The 19,013-nt window shown below is 41.4% G+C and overlaps 1 protein-coding gene across 1 annotated transcript in view; it reads left to right on the top strand.

Moving 5' to 3' along the window:
* Positions 1-205: 205 nt before the first annotated feature.
* Positions 206-19,013, top strand: part of trpc4b (transient receptor potential cation channel, subfamily C, member 4b) — a 63,235-nt gene continuing 44,427 nt past the window's right edge. The window contains exons 1-3 of the mRNA XM_069891713.1: positions 206-3,648; positions 8,979-9,382; positions 18,073-18,591. Of these exons, the coding sequence (XP_069747814.1) occupies positions 9,005-9,382; positions 18,073-18,591 (897 nt within the window). The 5' untranslated portion in view covers positions 206-3,648; positions 8,979-9,004. The remainder of the gene's footprint in view (positions 3,649-8,978; positions 9,383-18,072; positions 18,592-19,013) is intronic.

Genomic DNA, 19,013 nt, shown 5'->3' with positions numbered 1-19,013 from the left:
GAGCAGCAGCCCACGCAGATGCCCTCTGGCGCATGAAGAGAGAGAACGAGGTAGCCCTCAACCAGGTGGCATGACCAGGAGCCAGCTGACCACAAGCCACTCCCAAGACCAAGCCAGTGGAGGGCCAGTCGACCTGGTGTTTCTACCACCAGCGCTGGGGAGCGCAAGCCCGTAAGTGCTGCCAACCCTGCAGGTTTCAGGGAAATGACCAGGTCAGCAACCTTTGATGGCTGCGACGGCTGGCCACACAAACAGCCTCCTTCATGTGATGGACAGATCCACCAGCTGCCGATTCATGGTGGACACAGTGGCTGAGCTCAACATCCTCTCCCCCACAGCATTAGAGACTCACACCCGATCTTGAGGTCCAACCCTGTGGGCGGCCAACAGCTCCACCATCAGGCCCTACGGCACCCGCAAGGCACAGATCCAGATCGGGAAGAAGTTCCACTGGAGTTTCATCCTAGCCTCCCTAAGCACCGCGCTGTTAGGGGCCAACTTCCTCAGAGCTCACGGCCTACTGGTTGACATGAAGGGCAAAAGGCTGGTCAACGCCCAAAAGTTCCACTCCACCCGACTGGACATAGCAGAGGCCGGCAGGCCCGAAATCACCACCATAGCCACCACCAGGGATAAATTTGACAAGATCCTCCACGATTTCCCCGTCATCTTAAAGCCACAGTTCAACACCGCCCTGCTCCAGCAGAGGTCTTCCACCATATCACCACACAGGTTTCCCCCTCTGCATGCTAGACCCAGACAGCTGCTGCCCGAGAAGCTTCAGCAGGCAAAGGAGGAATTCTCCAGGCTCCAAGAACTGGGAATCGGACAGCGCCTGAGCATCGCCGCTTCATATGATCCCGAAATCGTCCGGAGACTGGAGGCCGTGCGGGGACTACCATCGGTTGAACGATGCAACCACACCCAACAGGTATCTGGTGCCCCACATACAGGACTTCTCCGCCAACTTTCACAGCGCAGGGGTCTTCTCCAAAGTGGACTTCGTGCGAGGATACCATCAGATCCCGGTGCATCCAGACGAAGTGGGTAAGAGGGCCATTATCACCCCTTTTGGCCTCCGAGTTCCTGCGTATGCCCTTTGGTCTAAAGAATACAGCCCAAACGTTCCAGCGCCTCATGGACACGGTTGGAAAAGATCTGCACTTCGTGTTCATTTACCTGGACAATATTCCCATTATCAGTTGCAACCACAACAAACACAAAGCCCACCTCTGCACACTCTTTGTCAGTGTGGCCAAATGTCAGTTCGGCAAGGAGTTCCTCCAGTTCCTGGGGCACACCATTTCGGTGGCTGGGGTCGCGCCGGCGCCGGAGAAGGTAGCGGCTGTTCAACGATTCCCCAAACCCTCCACCCTGAAAGGCCTCCAAGTGTTCGTGGGGATGATGAACTTTTACCATTGTTTCAAATCCAGAGCCGCACGCACCCATTGTTCATGCTCATGGCCAGCAAAGAAAAGACTTTATCGTGGTCAGAGGAGGCGGACAGGATTTTCATCACGACAAAGGTGGCTCTAGCCAGCCACGCTGCTGGTGCACCCGCGGCCGGAGGCGCACATGGCACTCTCCGTGGATGTCTCAGCTACAGCAGTGGGGGGCGGGTTCTGGAATAGTGGCGCCATGGACAATGGCATCTGCTGGCCTTTTTCAGCAAGCAGCGGCGCCCGCCGGAAATCAAATACAGTGCCTTCGACCGGGAGCTTCTGGCTCTGTATTTGACCGCCCGCCATTTCTGTTACTTCCTCGAGGGTAGGCCATTCATAGCCTTCATGGATCACAAGCCCCTCACTCAAGCACTGGCGATAGCCAAGGATCTGTGATCCGCCAGACAGCAGTGCCACCTCTCGTAAGCGTCTGAGTTCACGACCGACATCCGACACAGGGCCGGCAAGGACAATGTAGTGGCGGATGCGTTCTCCCATCCAGCCGTCAACACTCTTGCACCCAGCCTGGATTACGAGCAACTGGCTCAGGCACAGAGGAACGATGCAGAGACGCAGGCCTTGCAGACCGCCATCTCGGGCCTCAAACTCAAGGATGTCCGGGAGCCCAGCAGCCCACACATTACTCTGCAACGTCTCAACAGGCACACCGCGCCCAGTGGTCCCGCCGCACCTGAGGGCGAAGGTCTTCAGTCTGACCCACGACCTCGCTCACCCAGAAACAAAGACAACTGTGCAGATGGTCGCGGAGTGGTTTGTGTGGCACAGGCTGAAGAAGGAGGTGGCGGAACTGGCCAGGAACTGTACCAGGTGCCAGACCTCCAAGGTCCAGTAACACACGCGAGCCCCCATCCAGAATTTCGACCCGGCAGTTTGCAGATTCCAAAACATCCACGTTGATGTCATCGGTCCCCTGCCGGTGTCCAAGGAGGCTTGTTACCTCCTCACAGTGGTGGATCGGGCCACAAGGTGGCCGGAGGCCATCCCTATTAAGGAGGTATCTGCGGAGACATGCACCATGATTCTGGTCAGCCAATGGATTGCCTGTTTTGGAGTCCCGGTGCACATCACTAGCGACAGAAGGGTGCAGTTCATGTCTGCCCTTTGGACTCAGATTGTGAAGCTCCTGGGGGGGTCAAGTTCCACCACACCACAGCATACCTCCCGCAGTCCAACGGGTTGGTGGAGAGGTTCCACAGGCACCTGAAGGCATCGCTTATGGCCAGGATCTCCAGACTAGACTGGGCGGACAAACTACCCTGAGTCCTCCTATGGATTTGGATGACACCCAAGGTGGACCTGCAGGCTTCAGCAGTGGAGATGGTCTATGATGCACCGCTTTCCCTGCCGGGTGAGTTTTTCGGTCCAGACCTTGACACCACGGCCACCGACAAAAATCCTGCTATCGGACCTACACAGGCAACTGGCCTCCCTAGCTCCCCCACCACTGGCACGCCACAGCACTCAGCCATTTCAGCTCCCCAAAGAGCTCGACTCGGCCCAGTTCATTTTCATGCGGAAGGGACCACAAGGTGCATCGCTACACCAACCGTACGAGGGGCCATACAAAGTCTTACACCGGTCCGGTGGAACCTTCACCCTGGACATTGGGGGAGAGAGGAACTTCTTACAGTGGATCACCTGAAGGTGGCCCATCTGGACTTATCACCAGACAGCCATGCCCAAGCGCCGGAGCCAGCCGCCAAACTGACAGGACGTGTCGCCGGTTCTTGGGTGGAGGGTTGTGTGGCGGCGCACATCCTCATTGCAATCCAGCCCCGCTTGTATCGCCACGTGGCGGGGCAGCCATGGGGAAATGGTATCATCAGACCCTCGACAGGCACGCCGTGCCCGGTGGTCCCACCGCACTGGAGGGCGAAGGTCTTCAGTTTAATCCATGACCTCGCTCACCCAGAAACAGACAACTGTGCAGATGATCGCGGAGTGGTTTGTGTGGCATAGGCTGAAGAAGGAGGTGGCTGAACTGGCCAGGAACTGTACCAGGTGCCAGACCTTCAAGGTCCAGTGACACACGCAAGCCCCCATCCAGAACTTCGACCCGGGCAGTTTGCATGCTGGAAGGGATGCTGGAGTCAGAGAGAAACCATTTTCAGCGAGGACAGGCCCTCGTGGCCCTTCTGTTTGATTAGTCTTATCTCTCCTTTAAGAGAGTCACCCTGATATTGGGGTAAGATAAAATCTTATTCCCGACTACTTCCATGGTACCCCTCTCTTTTTAGCCCCAATTGCTGCTGGCCTCAGTATTTCTTCCATGTCCTGGTATCGTAATAATTTTACCAGGACAGAGCGTGGACTCTGTCGAGGGTCTGGCTTCGGAAGGAGGGACCTATCCTATGTGATATTTCCACCTGCACTTTCTCCCCCAGTACAGCTTTTCCCAGCACGTTGGGGATCCATGTGTGAAAAAAGCATATGGGGTTCTGTCCCTTGGTCTCCTCTCTCAACCCCACTATTTTAATGTTGTTCCTCCTCCTGAAATTTTCAAGGGAATCTAGTCTTCCCCCATATCTAATCCCTTTCTTTCATTAGGGTATCAATTTTCCTCCCCATGTTATTAATGTCCTTTGTTGCCCTCACTGTTTCCTCAACCTCCGATACCATTCCCATTAATCCTGTACAGCCCTCCTGCATTTTATCTAGCTCTTTTATCCATAACATGGGAAACCCAACCTTCTATAAGATCTATAAGATTGAGTGCTTTCATAATATCATGCAGGGAGGTCTCTGAACCTCCCTGTGTGGTTTGCCTCAGTTAGGCTTTTCTCCTGAGTCCTAAGGCTCCTCGGGGGCTCCCTTCTCCAGGTCCATTGCTGCCTGGGGCCTCACCACAGTTCCCAACCTCCTCGCATTCGCTGCTGCCGCTCTCCTCTTCAGCTGATCTAACACTGGACCCTCTGCTGGAAACACATCCACAGCCGACCCAATGCTGCCTTGATCCACCTCACCCACAGATCCACCCCACCTGTGGCTGGATCTGCCACCAGGGCTCATATTCACACCAGGCCCGATGCTGCCTGGCTCCTCCCGACCTGTTGCTCCACTCGACTTGGGGCTGGACCTGCCACCAAGACCCAGGTAAGCGCAGCTTTCCTCGGGGACAGTCCCGGTAACTGCACCCACAACCTCTTCGTGTGCCAACCCGCGTCCGTCTCCATGGTGGTCCGTGCCCCTGGATCATGATCCTCGTGCCCGCTGGGACTGCTGCTCGGATCTCGCACACCACCGGGCTGCGTGCTCTGATGCTCGCACTGTGGGGTGGGGGGAGGGATACCAGTCCTTTCTCTCCCTCCACTGCTCAATCCAGGGCTTCCTGCTGCTGTTCAATGGCATGGGGCAATGTCTTCTTTAAGGACTGGTCCTCCTGCTTAGCAGGCTGCTCACTTGAAGTGGCCATTCTTTCAGTGGGCCTCGACGCAGCCCCACCATATTCCTCACCACAAGGCTCCTCCACCTTGGTCTTTAGCTTCAAAGGTGCTTCTTTACCCTTGTTTGACATGGTCTTTCCTTTTTTCATCATTTTTATATTCTTGGCGTGTTCCCATGTCCCCTAATTGTATTCAGATGATTCTTTTGTAAGTTTTCTTTCATTAATTTTTGTTCTATCTTAAGAGCTCTGAGATTCTGCCTCCTACTCTCTCCCCATCACGTGACCTCCTCCACATGTCTAACTTCAGCAAAGCTCTTGCATTTTAAATGAGATGTGAAGTGACCTACACTAAACCCATTATAATCTATCTCTTTTAAGAACATATTTATATCTAATATAATGTATAATATAACCTGTAACAGTCAGATTGTACTTGTGCAATCAGATGATAATAAACTTGACTAAACCTTTTCCTATTTATATATCCCACCACCATTTGTGTGAAGGAAATACCCCTCTTTTAAAATCTTTTACCTCTTATTTTAAATCTATGTCTTCTAGTTTTAGATTCTCATCCCTGGGAAAAAAAGATTTTGATCATTTATCTATGCTCCTTAAGAATATCTTAAGGTTCCTCTCCTTCCTTGCTCCAGGGATAAATCTCAGCCTATCCAATCTCTCCTTTTAATTCAAGCAAACCAGTCCTGGTAACATTCTTGTGAGCTTTCTTGCACCCTTTCCAGCTTAATTAGTTCTTTCCCATAGCTGGGTGGCCAGAACTGCACAGAAATGGGGTCTCAGCAACATCTTGTGCAGTTGTAACTGTACTGACAATAACCACACCAGCAATGCGAGTATAATTTAATAAACTAATATGTACACTAAGAGGTCTTGTCTCTCTGCAAGACGAACCTGGAAGGTTGGACTGTAGCTCTGGACTGCTTTATAGACAAGGTCACCGGGATGACCCCTGGTGACCAAGTGGTGTAATTACAGATCACCACAGTAACATTACATCTCTGCTTCTGTACTCAATTTCAGAAGTGGAAGTTAGTAATTTGTAGATTGACTAAATGTCATGCTTTGTGCTCATTTCCTATTAGTATATTGGTACTGAGGTAAAGTAATTTATCATTGACATAGAAACTAATGTTGCACATAGATGATCATTATATTCTGAAGACATCAATAACTAGACAGGAATGGAAAATGCCTTTGGTAGGCAAAATTTGTATAGGACAAGTAAAATGTATGGTAAAGAAGATAATTTTATTTTTAAAATATTTTCTTGATATTTATTCAATAGAAAAAAGAACAATGCAATTATATGTCCTGCAGAATTAGTAAAAAGTTACAATAATGATCATACATAGAAATTCAGAAATACAATAGCACAAACATATAATGATACAATAGAACCTAACAAAAAATAAAATAAATAAGAACAAAAAAGATAAATTCTAAACCCCTTCCTCTAAACTAGGTTGACATTTAAAAAGTTCAAGTGTCATAATCTTAGAGACAGCATCATGCCAAAATTCTAATTCAACACTAAATCTTAAGGTTACGATAGTCGTCCATAAACAAGCCCCATATTGTTTGGATTTTGATATTTTAATCAATAACAGCATATCTTATTTTTCTACATTTAAACAAGACATAATGTCCCTTAGGCATTGTGTATTTATAGGTGAAATATTGTCCTTCCATTTAATCAAAATTACACATCTGACCATTAACGAAGAAAAGGATAACATGAGGCATTGAATTAAAGTTGGTATAATATTATTGTCACAAAATATTCCCAAAAGAGCTATTAAAGTGTTAGGTTCCAATTTTAATTTAAAAATAACTGATAGAGTTTGAAAAAGCTCCTTCCAAAATTTTTCACAGGTCCAGAACATGTGAATTAAAGAGGCGCACCTGTTTTACATTTGTCGCATCGAGGATTTATGTCTGAATAAAAACAAGACAATTTAATTTTAGACATAAGCCCCTTTCACACTTGCAAGTGATCCCAGGAATTAACTGAACTTTAATGTGCCTAGTGTGAACATAAAATCAACTCAACACTGGCATCAGATTAAGTCATCTCAAGCCAGGGATTGAGATGACCCCTATTACAATCCCCAGCGTCTGCAGACACCGGCATTACAATCAGGCAAGTGTTAAAGGGGTAATTGCATTGTGGGATTGAAATGACCAAAGCTTTTGTGTGAGTGCAGGAAGAAAAAATTAAAATGAAGGTATAAGCTTTGCCATGGGAAAGTTGCATTGGAAGAGAGAGAGGGGGGGGAGAATAAATAGCAATAAATAGCAATAGGGGTCAATTTTTAAACAGTGTGAGAAATTTGGTAGTGCTATAGCACACAATTTATAAAGACCATGGGGTGAAAAACAATGGCGAACCTGACTTCCCAGAATGCCATGCAGCGAAACCCCTCTATGAATGCTCCATGCTTGCAGCTGGACATGCGTCCTTTCTCTGCTGCATGGCATTCTGGGAAGGCAAGTCCGCCATCGCTTTTTCCCATGGTTTTTATAAATTGTATATGATAATGCTACCATCTTTCCCATGCTATATAAATTAAGCGCTATAGCACTACCAACTTTCTCACCTTGTTTAAAAATTGTTCAGTATTGCTATTTATTGCTCGTACTTTCCCACAGTCCCTTATAAAGCTTTATATAGGTTGGCATAACAGCAACAGGGGCTGAAGGGCTCATACTGCGCTGTACATAAAGCTTAATTATCTTATAATTATGCATGTTTAATTTTGTTCAAATATAAGATCATAATACATTGATCAGGATTTAGGGCAGGTCCACCATCACTCAATGTGTCATGACTTCACCGATAGAAGATAGAACAGTCCTAACCCTAGGGATGGCTCCTTGCAAGTGTGAAGTGATCAAGTGAAAAGCCAAACCCTCATTCCTATCACAGGACACTGAATGGCCAATTTAGTGGGATTCAAGTGTGAAAGGGGCTATATGCTCTATGAACCACTTTAAATTGCAACAGACAATGGCATGCACAAAAAGATGTAGTATTAATCAGTTTAAGAATAGAATTCCTCACCTCTTTGGACATTAAAAGGTTCAAATCCTGCTACCAGATGCATTTTATTTTAATTAATGTGACATCTATAATTAGCCACTGTTCTAAATAAGAGATATTAAGCCTTTATAAGGAGGTTGTAGTTCAAAAAATGTATTAAGAATATTTGCCTCAGAAATTCAAGGAAAATTAGGAATCTCGAATTGAACAAAATGCCTAATCTGTTTTTCTTTCTTTCTTTGGCTTGGCTTCGCGGACGAAGATTTATGGAGGGGGCTAAATGTCAACGTCAGCTTTAAATATCTAAAAAATGGACTTTAGATAAATTAAATTTTACAACCAATTGTTCAAAGGATGCAAAATTGTTGTCAATAAAAGGGTCTTTAAAACATTTAATTCCCAATCTATGCCACTCATTGAAAGCTGTGTCTTGCAAAAAAAGTTGGAAGAGCTGAATGGATATAATTGGGCTAATAAGACATTTTGAAAACCAAAAAGCCTTCTAAATTTTGCCCATTTTCTCAATGTGTGTTTAATAATTAGGTTGTCAGCTATGGATTTGGACCCCAATGTCCTTCTGTTCTTCCACACTGTTAAGAATGCTGCCATTAACCATGTTCTTACTCTGTATTCAAGCTTGACCCACAAAAATGCATCACTTCACACTTACCTGGATTAAACTCCCACCTGCCACTTTTCCATCCAACTCTGCATCCTGTCTATATCTTGTGGTAACCTTTGACAGCCTTTTACTCTCTCTTTGTCTCATCTGCAACCAACCTTAGTGTCATCTGTAAACCTGACTCATCTCTACTTCTTCATCCAGGTCATTTATAAATATTACAAAGTTCATGGGCCATTAATAATTTAAAGTTAGAAGAAAACTTCTGCAAATATATGCAAAGCAGCAACTTTAGTAAGAAAAAGTTTTGAGTCATCAATTCGTGTTAATTCTGTTTCTTTACAAATGTTGTTTGTTCTGTTGAATATTTTAAGCACATTTCATTAACCAGATTTCCAGAATTTGTATATTCTGCTTTTGTAATAAAAATATTATTCTGTTTTTAAGAAACAAGACGTTGACATGCATGAAGAATGGCTCAGCTGTACTACAAAAGAAGTGACAGTGCACCATACAGAGATCGAATATCTCTTCGCATTGTGAGAGCAGAATCTGAACTCTCTCCTGCAGAGAAGAGTTACCTAAGTGCTGTTGAGAAAGGTGACTATGCAAGTGTCAAGCAAGCACTTGAAGAAGCTGAGATTTATTTTAAAATCAACATCAATTGCATTGATCCTCTGGGACGGACAGCACTTCTCATCGGCATTGAAAATGAGAACTTGGAAATCATTGAACTACTTCTGAGTTTTAATGTTTATGTAGGAGATGCTCTACTACATGCCATCAGAAAGGAAGTTGTTGGAGCTGTTGAACTATTGTTAAATTATAAGAAACCTAGTGGTGAAAAGCAGGTAAGTTGATTAAGGAAAGTGCTGTGCAACTGACCTAAATGAAATCTGAGCTTATCGTACAACATTGTATTTTCTCTCTATTTTTAATGTTAAAAGTATGATTCAGATATTGAGAACTTTAGAGATATGAATAGATACTGGAAAAACAGTTGAGATCTGATCCATTCTACAGTGCCCTCCATAATGTTTGGGGCAGACATATTTTTCCTTTATTTGCCCCTATGCTCCACAGTTTTAAATTTTTATTCAAAAAATTCACATGTGATTAAAGTGCACATTCTGGATTTTCTTAAAGGGTATTTGTGTACATTTTGGTTTGACCATGTAGAAATTACAGTACTTTTTACCAATGGTCACCTCATTTCAAAGCACCATAATATTTGGGACATAGCAATAGTATGTATATTAGTTAGGTTTGTTGCATTTCCCTTGCATGCAATGACTGCTTGAAGTCTGGTTCATAGACATCACCAGGTGCTGAGTATCTTCTCTGGTGATGGTCTGCAAGGTCTCTACTGCAGCCATTCTCAGGGGTATTGAGTTTTCCCTTCAGCATATGGAAGGGATGCTTAATTGAATTTAGATCGGGTTACTGACTTGGCCATGCAAGAATTTTCCAATGTTTAGCTTTGAATAACTCGTTTTTGTTAGTTTAACACAGTGGTTTTCAAACTTTTTCTTTTCACTCACATACCACCTTAAGTAATCCCGATGCCATAGGTGCTCTGTGATTAGTAAAGGATTAGGGTGGAAAGTAAAATTTTGAAAACCACTACTTTAGCAGTATGTTTGGGATCATTGTCTCGCTGTTATCTTGCACCGACCAACAAGTTTGGTTGCATTTTCTAAAACTTGAGCAGATGTTTCTGTGCACCTCAGCATTAATTTTGGTGCTGCCATCAACAGTTACATCATCAGTGAAGATAAGAGCACCAGTACCTATGGCAGTCAAATATGCCCAGGCCATAGCACCCCTACCACCTTGTTTCACAAATGAGGTGGTATGCTTTGGATCTCAGACAGCTCCTTTACACCTCCTCACTTTGCTCTTGCTGTCACTCTGATATAGGTCCTTCTTGGTGTCATCTCTCCACAAGACATTCTGCAGGCTCTTTTAAATACTTATTAGAAAACTGTAATAGGGCCATCCTGGTTCTGTGGCTAGCTAGTGGTTTGCTTCTTTATTTCTGTTCCTGAAGTCTCCTGCAGACATTAGTCATTGACACATCCATACCTGCCTCCTGAAGAGTGTTTCTGATCTGTCGGACTGGCATTTGGGGATTTTTCTTCATTAGGATGGGAATTCTTCTGCCATCATCAGCGGAGGTCTTCCTTGGCCTACCAGTCCCTTTGCGATTACTAAGCTCAACATTATGCTCTTAATGATGTTCCAAACTGTTGATTTTGGTTATCCCAAGGATTGGGTGATAACTCTTACTCTTTCATTCATGTTTTTCTGCCTCGTTGACTTTCATTGGCACAACTCTGGTCCTCATGTTGAAAAATGACAACTATAGATACCAAACGTGATCAAGAGCTTCAAAGCCATCCTATCTCTTACACCTGTACCAATGAAGCAGTTGAATGTTACCTGATTACTCACAAATACCTGTGAAGTCAAATGTCCAAAACAATATGGTGCCCTGAAATGTATAAAAGGCACTGTCATTTCTACATGGTCAAACCAAATTGTATACAAATAATCTTTAATTAAATCTTTCTTTTCTTTGGCTTGGCTTCGCGGACGAAGATTTATGGAGGGGGTAAAAGTCCACGTCAGCTGCAGGCTTGTCCGATGCGGGACAGGCAGACACGGTTGCAGCGGTTGCAGGGGAAAATTGGTGGGTTGGGGTTGGGTGTTTCCTCCTTTGTCTTTTGTCAGTGAGATGGGCTCTGCAGTCTTCTTCAAAGGAGGTTGCTGCCCGCCGAACTGTGAGGCGTCAAGATGCACGGTTTGAGGCGATATCAGCCCACTGGCGGTGGTCAATGTGGCAGGCACCAAGAGATTTCTTTAGGCAGTCCTTGTACCTTTTCTTTGGTGCACCTTTGTCACGGTGGCCAGTGGAGAGCTCTGAATGTGCATTTTAATCACAGATGAATTGTTTGATTACAAATTTAAAGTTGTAGAGCGTTGGTGGGGGGGGGGGGGGGGGAAACTTTGTCTCAAACAATATGGAAGGCAATGTATGTTCAATGGAAAGGTTAATTATGCAGAAAGGAAAATAAGTAATAACTACTCTTAAAGTAATGAATAGGAGGAAAGATATTACTCTGGACATAAACAACAAGTAAGGGGATATAAAAAGGAAAAAAAAGAGCCATAGAGAGAGGGAAAGAGAGAGAGATCAAATATAAATAAATATATCAAATATAAATATCCATATATAATTATATTTGATGCATCGATTACTTGTACTTATTTAGCTACTAAAGCATGGAGTATTCAAACTGTTATCTTGCCTACTTAGGAACTTGGACGCATAGGAATTCCTCATCAGAAGTTTTTGTAAAAGTTCTTTTGAATTCACCTTCTACTGTCCTGGTATCCTATAACAATAATTGAAATATTAACTAACCTGGCAATCAATCAGTAGCAATTGCATACATAGCATTGAGGTGAAGAAACCCCCTGTGAGCAAGTTTTGCTGAAGTCTGCCATGTCTAGTGACAGCTCCTCTCTCTCCTCTTCCCACCCGCCCCACCCCAATCATTCTTGTCATGTTGTCTCAGTCAACTCAAATACTAAGCCCCAAAATACTTTCTAGATCAGATCTGTTCAAACTGTATTTGAATAAGTCAACTGCTACTTGGTTGCATTGTCTCTGGAGTATTTATTTATTAAGTCCATCTTAATGGAATAATGGCCCAGGACCTTTTGAACTTGATTGTTTGAAAGTGCACTCTGTGAGTTGATTTTTCCCTTCAACTTTCAGTTACAATTCATTTCATGATGAAAGGAAACCGAAGTATTACAACATCACTGGCATATGTTAATCAGACATGGTCAAGGAAAGGTCCTGCTGTTTGCCACCTTTTGTCTTCCCTTAACTGATGAATCATTCCTCCTCCATGTTGAATATCACTTGAAAAAAGCACAGCAACTAGGACAATGTGAGGGTACAGTACTCTGTGCTGGGAGCTTCATTGTTCAACACTAAAGTCTGTGCCATCAGTGATTCACTTGACAATATTGTTTAGAATGCAGCAGTATGTTGGATTCTGGAGCAGGTGGTAGGGCAACCAGCATGATGGATAAATCTGCTTTGGTCACATTCTTGCCAATCTAATTGTTGCATATTCATTTCCCCATGACTATTCTAACATGAGTAACTGCTACAGTCTTTGAAGCAAGAAATACTTAATCTTGAGGATATCTGTCATCTAGTACTTTGCATGATGTGACTGTATAATTGAGCCAAATGGAATACAGACAGATCTAAAAACCTTTATATTTATTTACCTATACATCTATGAGGCACTAAAAAAAAAACAATAGAAGCAGAAATAATATCATTATCTATAGTTTCAAGATCAGTATATGTCATTCTATCTTAAAATAAGATACTAACCTGGTGAAATTACAAAACAGAACCACATAGGAAATAAACAAGGACGTATGGACAGAGCTAAACAGTGCAACAAAACTGCATCAAATGAAAGAACCGGAGCACTGCCATGTCCAATTATAAATAGTGGTGGATATTTGAACAACTAATGAGAAGAGGTGGCTCAAAGAATGTCCCATCCTCAATAATAACAGAGCCTAGCATACCAAAAGGAAGGCTGCTATTTATTTAACCAGTTTTAGATAGAAATACAAGAGTCCATCTTGCTGGTCATTTGCCAATTTGAATTTTTTTTATGTTTCAGGAAACTTCTGAAGTGTATTTTTGGCAGGAATTTTTTTTAGAACAAATTACAGGAGTCCAATTCCTACTAAATCCAGAATTGTTTTTATTAGGTGATATTGTAGGGATAAGACCTAAATTGAAACTAACTAAATATCAGATAAAATTTGTTAAAATTGCATTAGCAGTGGGCAGAAAGTGTATTGTAGTTGCTTGGAAATCTGACTTATACTTAAGTTTGGAACAATGGAATGCAGAAATGTATAGTTGTATTCCCCTCGAGAAAATTACGTATAATTTAAGGAAAAAAATTATATATTTTTACAAATTTGGTGCCGGTATCTACAAAAATAGAGCATTGAATTTTTAATTTTTAAAAATTTCTAATTGTTCTTAACCTGCATGGAACCCTATTAATTATGATTAGATGGATTCTAACATTTTCAACAGTCCATTTCTTTTTTATTTCTCTTTTAATTCTTACATTTTTCTTACTATTCTAATATTTTGTATTTTCTTTCTTCATCTTGGGATTGTAGGGGTTGAAGATTGTTGGAGTATTATCATGTATCTGATACTTAACATTATTGATATTCTGAAATATATTTGAATGCATGTATGTTTAAAAAAATTAAAAAAAGAAAGCTCTGAGGGGACTAGTTACAGTGAAAGCTATGTGATATAATACGTAATCCAATGATTGTAGTGTTGGAGTTGTACAATAGAACTGCTCATCTGACCAAGCTAAAACGACAACATCTATCTGACCATGTTGAAATTGTCTGGAATGCACCCTGCTCACAAATAATTGGACAAATGCAATCTGAAGAATTAATCTGTTCTTGACCATCAATAAAATGTTGGAATATATTGCTACAAAGGAACTTATATAATAGGTGATTTATTGATATAGTTTAGGACTTGGCAAGATCAATCAGTGAAAGACTTCATCCAAAAAAAAAACTGAACTCTAGAGGTTAATTCAGAGCTAGTCTTGTTACGTGCCCATAGGACCTAAAAACCCAGCAGCAATAGATATTCACCAAGACAAATGGTTACTTAAACAAAAGTTGCTTTTAATTATCTTTAAACATGAAAATAGAATCAAACTTTAACTTATCACTATTAACTTAACTAACCTAACTTAGCCCCCTTCTAATTCTAAGCGCATGTATATGTAATGCACATGTAAGTTCAGAAAAGTTCTTTGATTCACAGTATGATTTCACTTCTCATTCCTCCAAGTTCACTGGTTGCAGATAATTCTTATACTGTGCATAGAATTTAACATTTATGAAGTTCACCAGGCTTTGGTGCTTGAAAGGTAAATGGTTACCACTCAGGAAGGTTCTTGTTTGTTTTCAGAGAGAGATTTGTTGTTTCTGGACACAAACTGATCTCTTTTAATCAGCCACATCAGTGTCTTGCTGAAGAAACTTGCCCCATCAGGGTTTTCCAGATGATGACCTCTTTCTTTCAGGTCACCACAGAGTTCCTTTTTGTTACTCTTATTTCAGGTGAAACATTAGACAGCCAGTCCTCTCCTCTTGCATGAACCAAAAGGGCTTTGACCAGGCTGAACTAAGCACTCACAACCCATCTTCCAAATGGGATTTTTCCACAAGCTTTCCAGCTTGTCCTGTTTCAGTCCCAGCTGTTGCTGCTGACCTTAAAACTGCAGAACTGAATTCTCTCTCAGAGAAAATGCTGTTCAACACTCTCTGCTTGCAAAACCCACAAGACCCTCTTAGAACAGCAAGTTGCACTCCAGACAGACTGCGGCTCCGAATTACTCCTCTGATCTCTTTCATCTGTTGCTTTTCAAAACAATCCATTACTGAAGTCTCTTGGGCACTCCCCAAAGTTTTTGCAAAGGCCTCCAGGAGCCGCCCTGTCTGTCTTGAGCAGACCTCCAGCATTTTAAATGAGATCTGCTTAGAAGTGTTTGTATGTGACCTACACTAAAAAGACATGCCCCAATTTATCTCCAAAAAACATATCTATATACAATACAAACACAACATAATCTGTCACAGACCCCTAGATGCTGAGGCTGTATCTAACTGAAAATGGTGTCAGGAAACTAGTATCACAAAAGTTAGTTGTTACCAAAGGGAAAACATTCAATATTTGCAGTCACATCCACCAAAAGATTTAGTTATGGGCTTTTGGAATCTCAGCCCCAGGGTATTACTACTGGAATTCCTGTGGATGTTGTGCTTTGGCCAGTAATCTGTTCCATCAATAACCTGCCTTTTGGGTAAATGGAGCATGCAGTAAGACCTTTCTTCCATCATAAGGCCAGAAGTGGAGAATATTGCTGGTTTTTAATTATAATTTCAATTTCTGTTCCTCAGATAATGAAGGAACTTGTGCATGTATCCAGCAATACTTAGAGAATTTCAGATGTTAACTGAGTAGTGACAAGTAACACAGTTGCCCAGGAATATGAAAGAACTAACCACAGTGGCCTCAGAAATATGTCTGAACCTGGGTATTTTGCAGCCCTTCACTCACCCCCAAAATCCACCATCCCTTCCTAGTTCCTTCATTACAAATCAGTTCAATAGACAGTGAAAAGAAAAACTATCATCCAGGTCAAAGCTGCTTGCTAGATTAGACCAAATCCTCCATCATCAGTAATAATTACGATAACCATCGCTGAAGCATGGCTGCAGTAAAAACCATTTACAAAATTAATTCCCGTGACAACCGGAAAGCCTCCCACTGAGTAATGCATTATCATGGTATCAAATAAATTGTAATTTTTCATTGTCATAGAGCTTAAATACAGGAACTTTCTATCATATATAACTGTGATATTACCATCATTGGTGGGACTGCAAAAATTTAAGGAGATGAATGACCACCATTTTCACAAAGGAAATAAGGAACCGTAAATAACTGGCCGAGCTGATTTGCCATAAATGAAAAACTTGATGATGTATTCTCTCTCCTGAACCCATTAATTTTGGATGGATCATGGCTAACACCAACAAAAAAAATTAAATCAAGAGATTCAATGAAAAGAGAGAATTCAGACTTAGAGAGGGTTGACTTATGGCATAAAGGACTTCCTTTTGGTTTCTCACCCTGATCTGGATTCTTTCTTGTGCTAAAACGTGAAATGCTGATTAAAATATCACGGAGGATGCCATCGAGGTTTTTGAGATGAGGTTCAGTACTAGGTACAATCAAAATATAGTCCTTCCCCCAGAGAAGGAATCGCACTTTTTCATCATCTGTGCCATGAGGATAGTCACAGATGGTAACAAGAGAAGCTGTTTCTTTTGTGTTGTCCGAGTACATCTCATGGCTTGAAGATTTCAAATTAAATTTCAAAGACAAAAAAGCTCTACTTCATCGCGAAGACAATGGCAGCTACTCTGCCAATGTTTTGAAGTTCGCTGAACTATTGTTGCAGGCCGTCGTGATCCGCACTACATACCAGTTTCCTCCTCATAATGATGTAAAACATCATCCAAATTTAATCTGTATGCACGCACGCTTGCATTGAGAAACATCATTTATTTCGTGTTTCATCATTCCCTTTTTTATAGCTCACTCTATTGTAATAAATGTTGAACTTGCTGTGCAAGAATTGCAGCTGGTCTTCAAGATAGATCTTCCAACATAAAAAGAAAAAAAAATCATCATACCCAAATGCTTACATCTGTAATGATTAACACACAAGAGGAAAGGTGAAGAAAGGGAAATTGTTATGATGCTTCAGATTCTACATTGGATTCCTCTGTTCTTGACGTTAGTGCTTGTTTGATTTTAAAGTATTTACTGCATGCTAATGGAAAAATCATTACAGTTCACAATTCAGACATGCATTTTTGCATGAGCTCAAGGAATTAAGGGCAACCTCTAAGGCAACAAAATAACACGTTTATCCTCTGTGTGTAATGCTTCAGTTTTATTTGTAAGAGAATGTTCAGGCAGGGGTCTTTTTGGTGGTGATGTCATTGACTGGATTTGAGAGAATGTGTAAAAATGGAAAGGAAATATTGAAAGTTTATTCTTCAAGAAGTGACAGATGATTTGTTGTATATCTCGACATTTAAACATTTGCCATCCAGAAGTGAATACGTGAAGCTTATTTTCAAATTAGTCCCAATGTCAGCGAATGCTATGTCATTTGAAATGTTCAAGACTGACAGTGCCAGATTTTTATTGGGTAACATTATCAAGCAAAAGGATCAAGTGCATGTAATTGTATTTTGATTTGAGTTAATATTGGAGTAGGAAAAGACTGATAAGGAATCACTTCAAGTTTCTACTAAAATTAATTTACAGATCATTATCTAAATATCTTTCATGAATCAGCATGAGGGCTGTGTGATTATTTTTATCTTCCTATTAAAAGTATTTCTGCTTTTAAGAGGCTGGTTTAATTAATAAAACAGTTTTAAATAAAAGCATTTTTAATTAGAGAATCCAGCTTTCCATCTGGATTTAAAATATTTGAAGATAAACTGAAAAAAAAAGCCCAAATGAAATGACTTAATAATTCCACTGTAGTGCTTGTAACTGTGGTAAGTTTCTTGGTGATTTTGAGGTATTTTAAAAGACTACAAACTGAGCCACCTGTCCATCTAAGTGTGTTTTAAAGAACAAGCTTGAATCAATGCATTCACCAAAATCATGATTGGCTAGAAATTGCTTGAAACAGAATTAAACAAAAATGAAAAACACAGCTTCAGTACTCCTCTACCATAACAATTGGTCTTTTTTTTTAACTGATTCAACTATTTATATGCCGATTACAGATAAAACAAACAGAACTCAAAATTAGTATGATTAGTTAAACTGACGCATTTCCTGTTTGTACCTCAGGTTCCACCAGTACTACTGGATAAGCAGTTTTCAGAATATACACCAGATATTACGCCAATAATTCTCGCAGCTCACACCAACAATTACGAGATAATAAAACTTCTTGTTCAAAGAGGAGTTTCAATACCACAGCCTCATGAAGTTCGGTGTAACTGTGTGGAGTGTGTTTCTAGCTCAGATGTTGACAGTTTGCGTCATTCCCGATCGAGGCTGAACATATACAAAGCTTTAGCAAGCCCGTCTTTGATTGCTTTGTCAAGTGAAGACCCCTTTCTTACTGCATTTCATTTGAGCTGGGAACTTCAGGAACTAAGCAAAGTGGAGAATGAATTTAAATCAGAATATGAAGAATTATCACATCAATGTGAATCATTTGCGAAAGATTTATTGGACCAAACGAGGAGTTCCAGAGAATTAGAAATTATACTTAATTATCGAGATGATAATAGCATTCTGGAAGTCCAGACCACAAATGACCTTTCCAGGTTAAAGTTGGCAATTAAGTATCATCAGAAAGAGGTAAGGGTTTTAGATGTTAGTTTTTTTTAAAATATGAATGATCAATGGAATGTGCACCATAAATAATTGAACCAGTGAGTCAGCAAACATTCTAGATTTAATGACATACAAATACTTATGAAGGTATAATCTAAATTTTCTTTCAACTTCATAAATTGCATATTAGCATTATTTAGGAAAAATGTAAATGATAAATAATGGTAGTTTATTACAGTATAAGAAAAATATTACTATCACATGAAGTGATTAATGTAACCAGAATAATATTACTCTACAGAATGTTAACTTTTGCAAAAAACATGGTTGGCTCGTTGTAACCCTTTGCATTCTTACTTGAAGGGATAGAGGCAGTGTTTCTACAGATCTGTTACTGGATTTAGAAGTGAGAAAAGATCATTGTTTATTTTATCATTGTCTATTTG

Source organism: Narcine bancroftii, chromosome 7 (assembly GCF_036971445.1).
Source record: "Narcine bancroftii isolate sNarBan1 chromosome 7, sNarBan1.hap1, whole genome shotgun sequence".
NCBI lineage: Eukaryota > Metazoa > Chordata > Chondrichthyes > Torpediniformes > Narcinidae > Narcine > Narcine bancroftii.
This window is presented reverse-complemented; position numbering and strand designations above follow the sequence as displayed.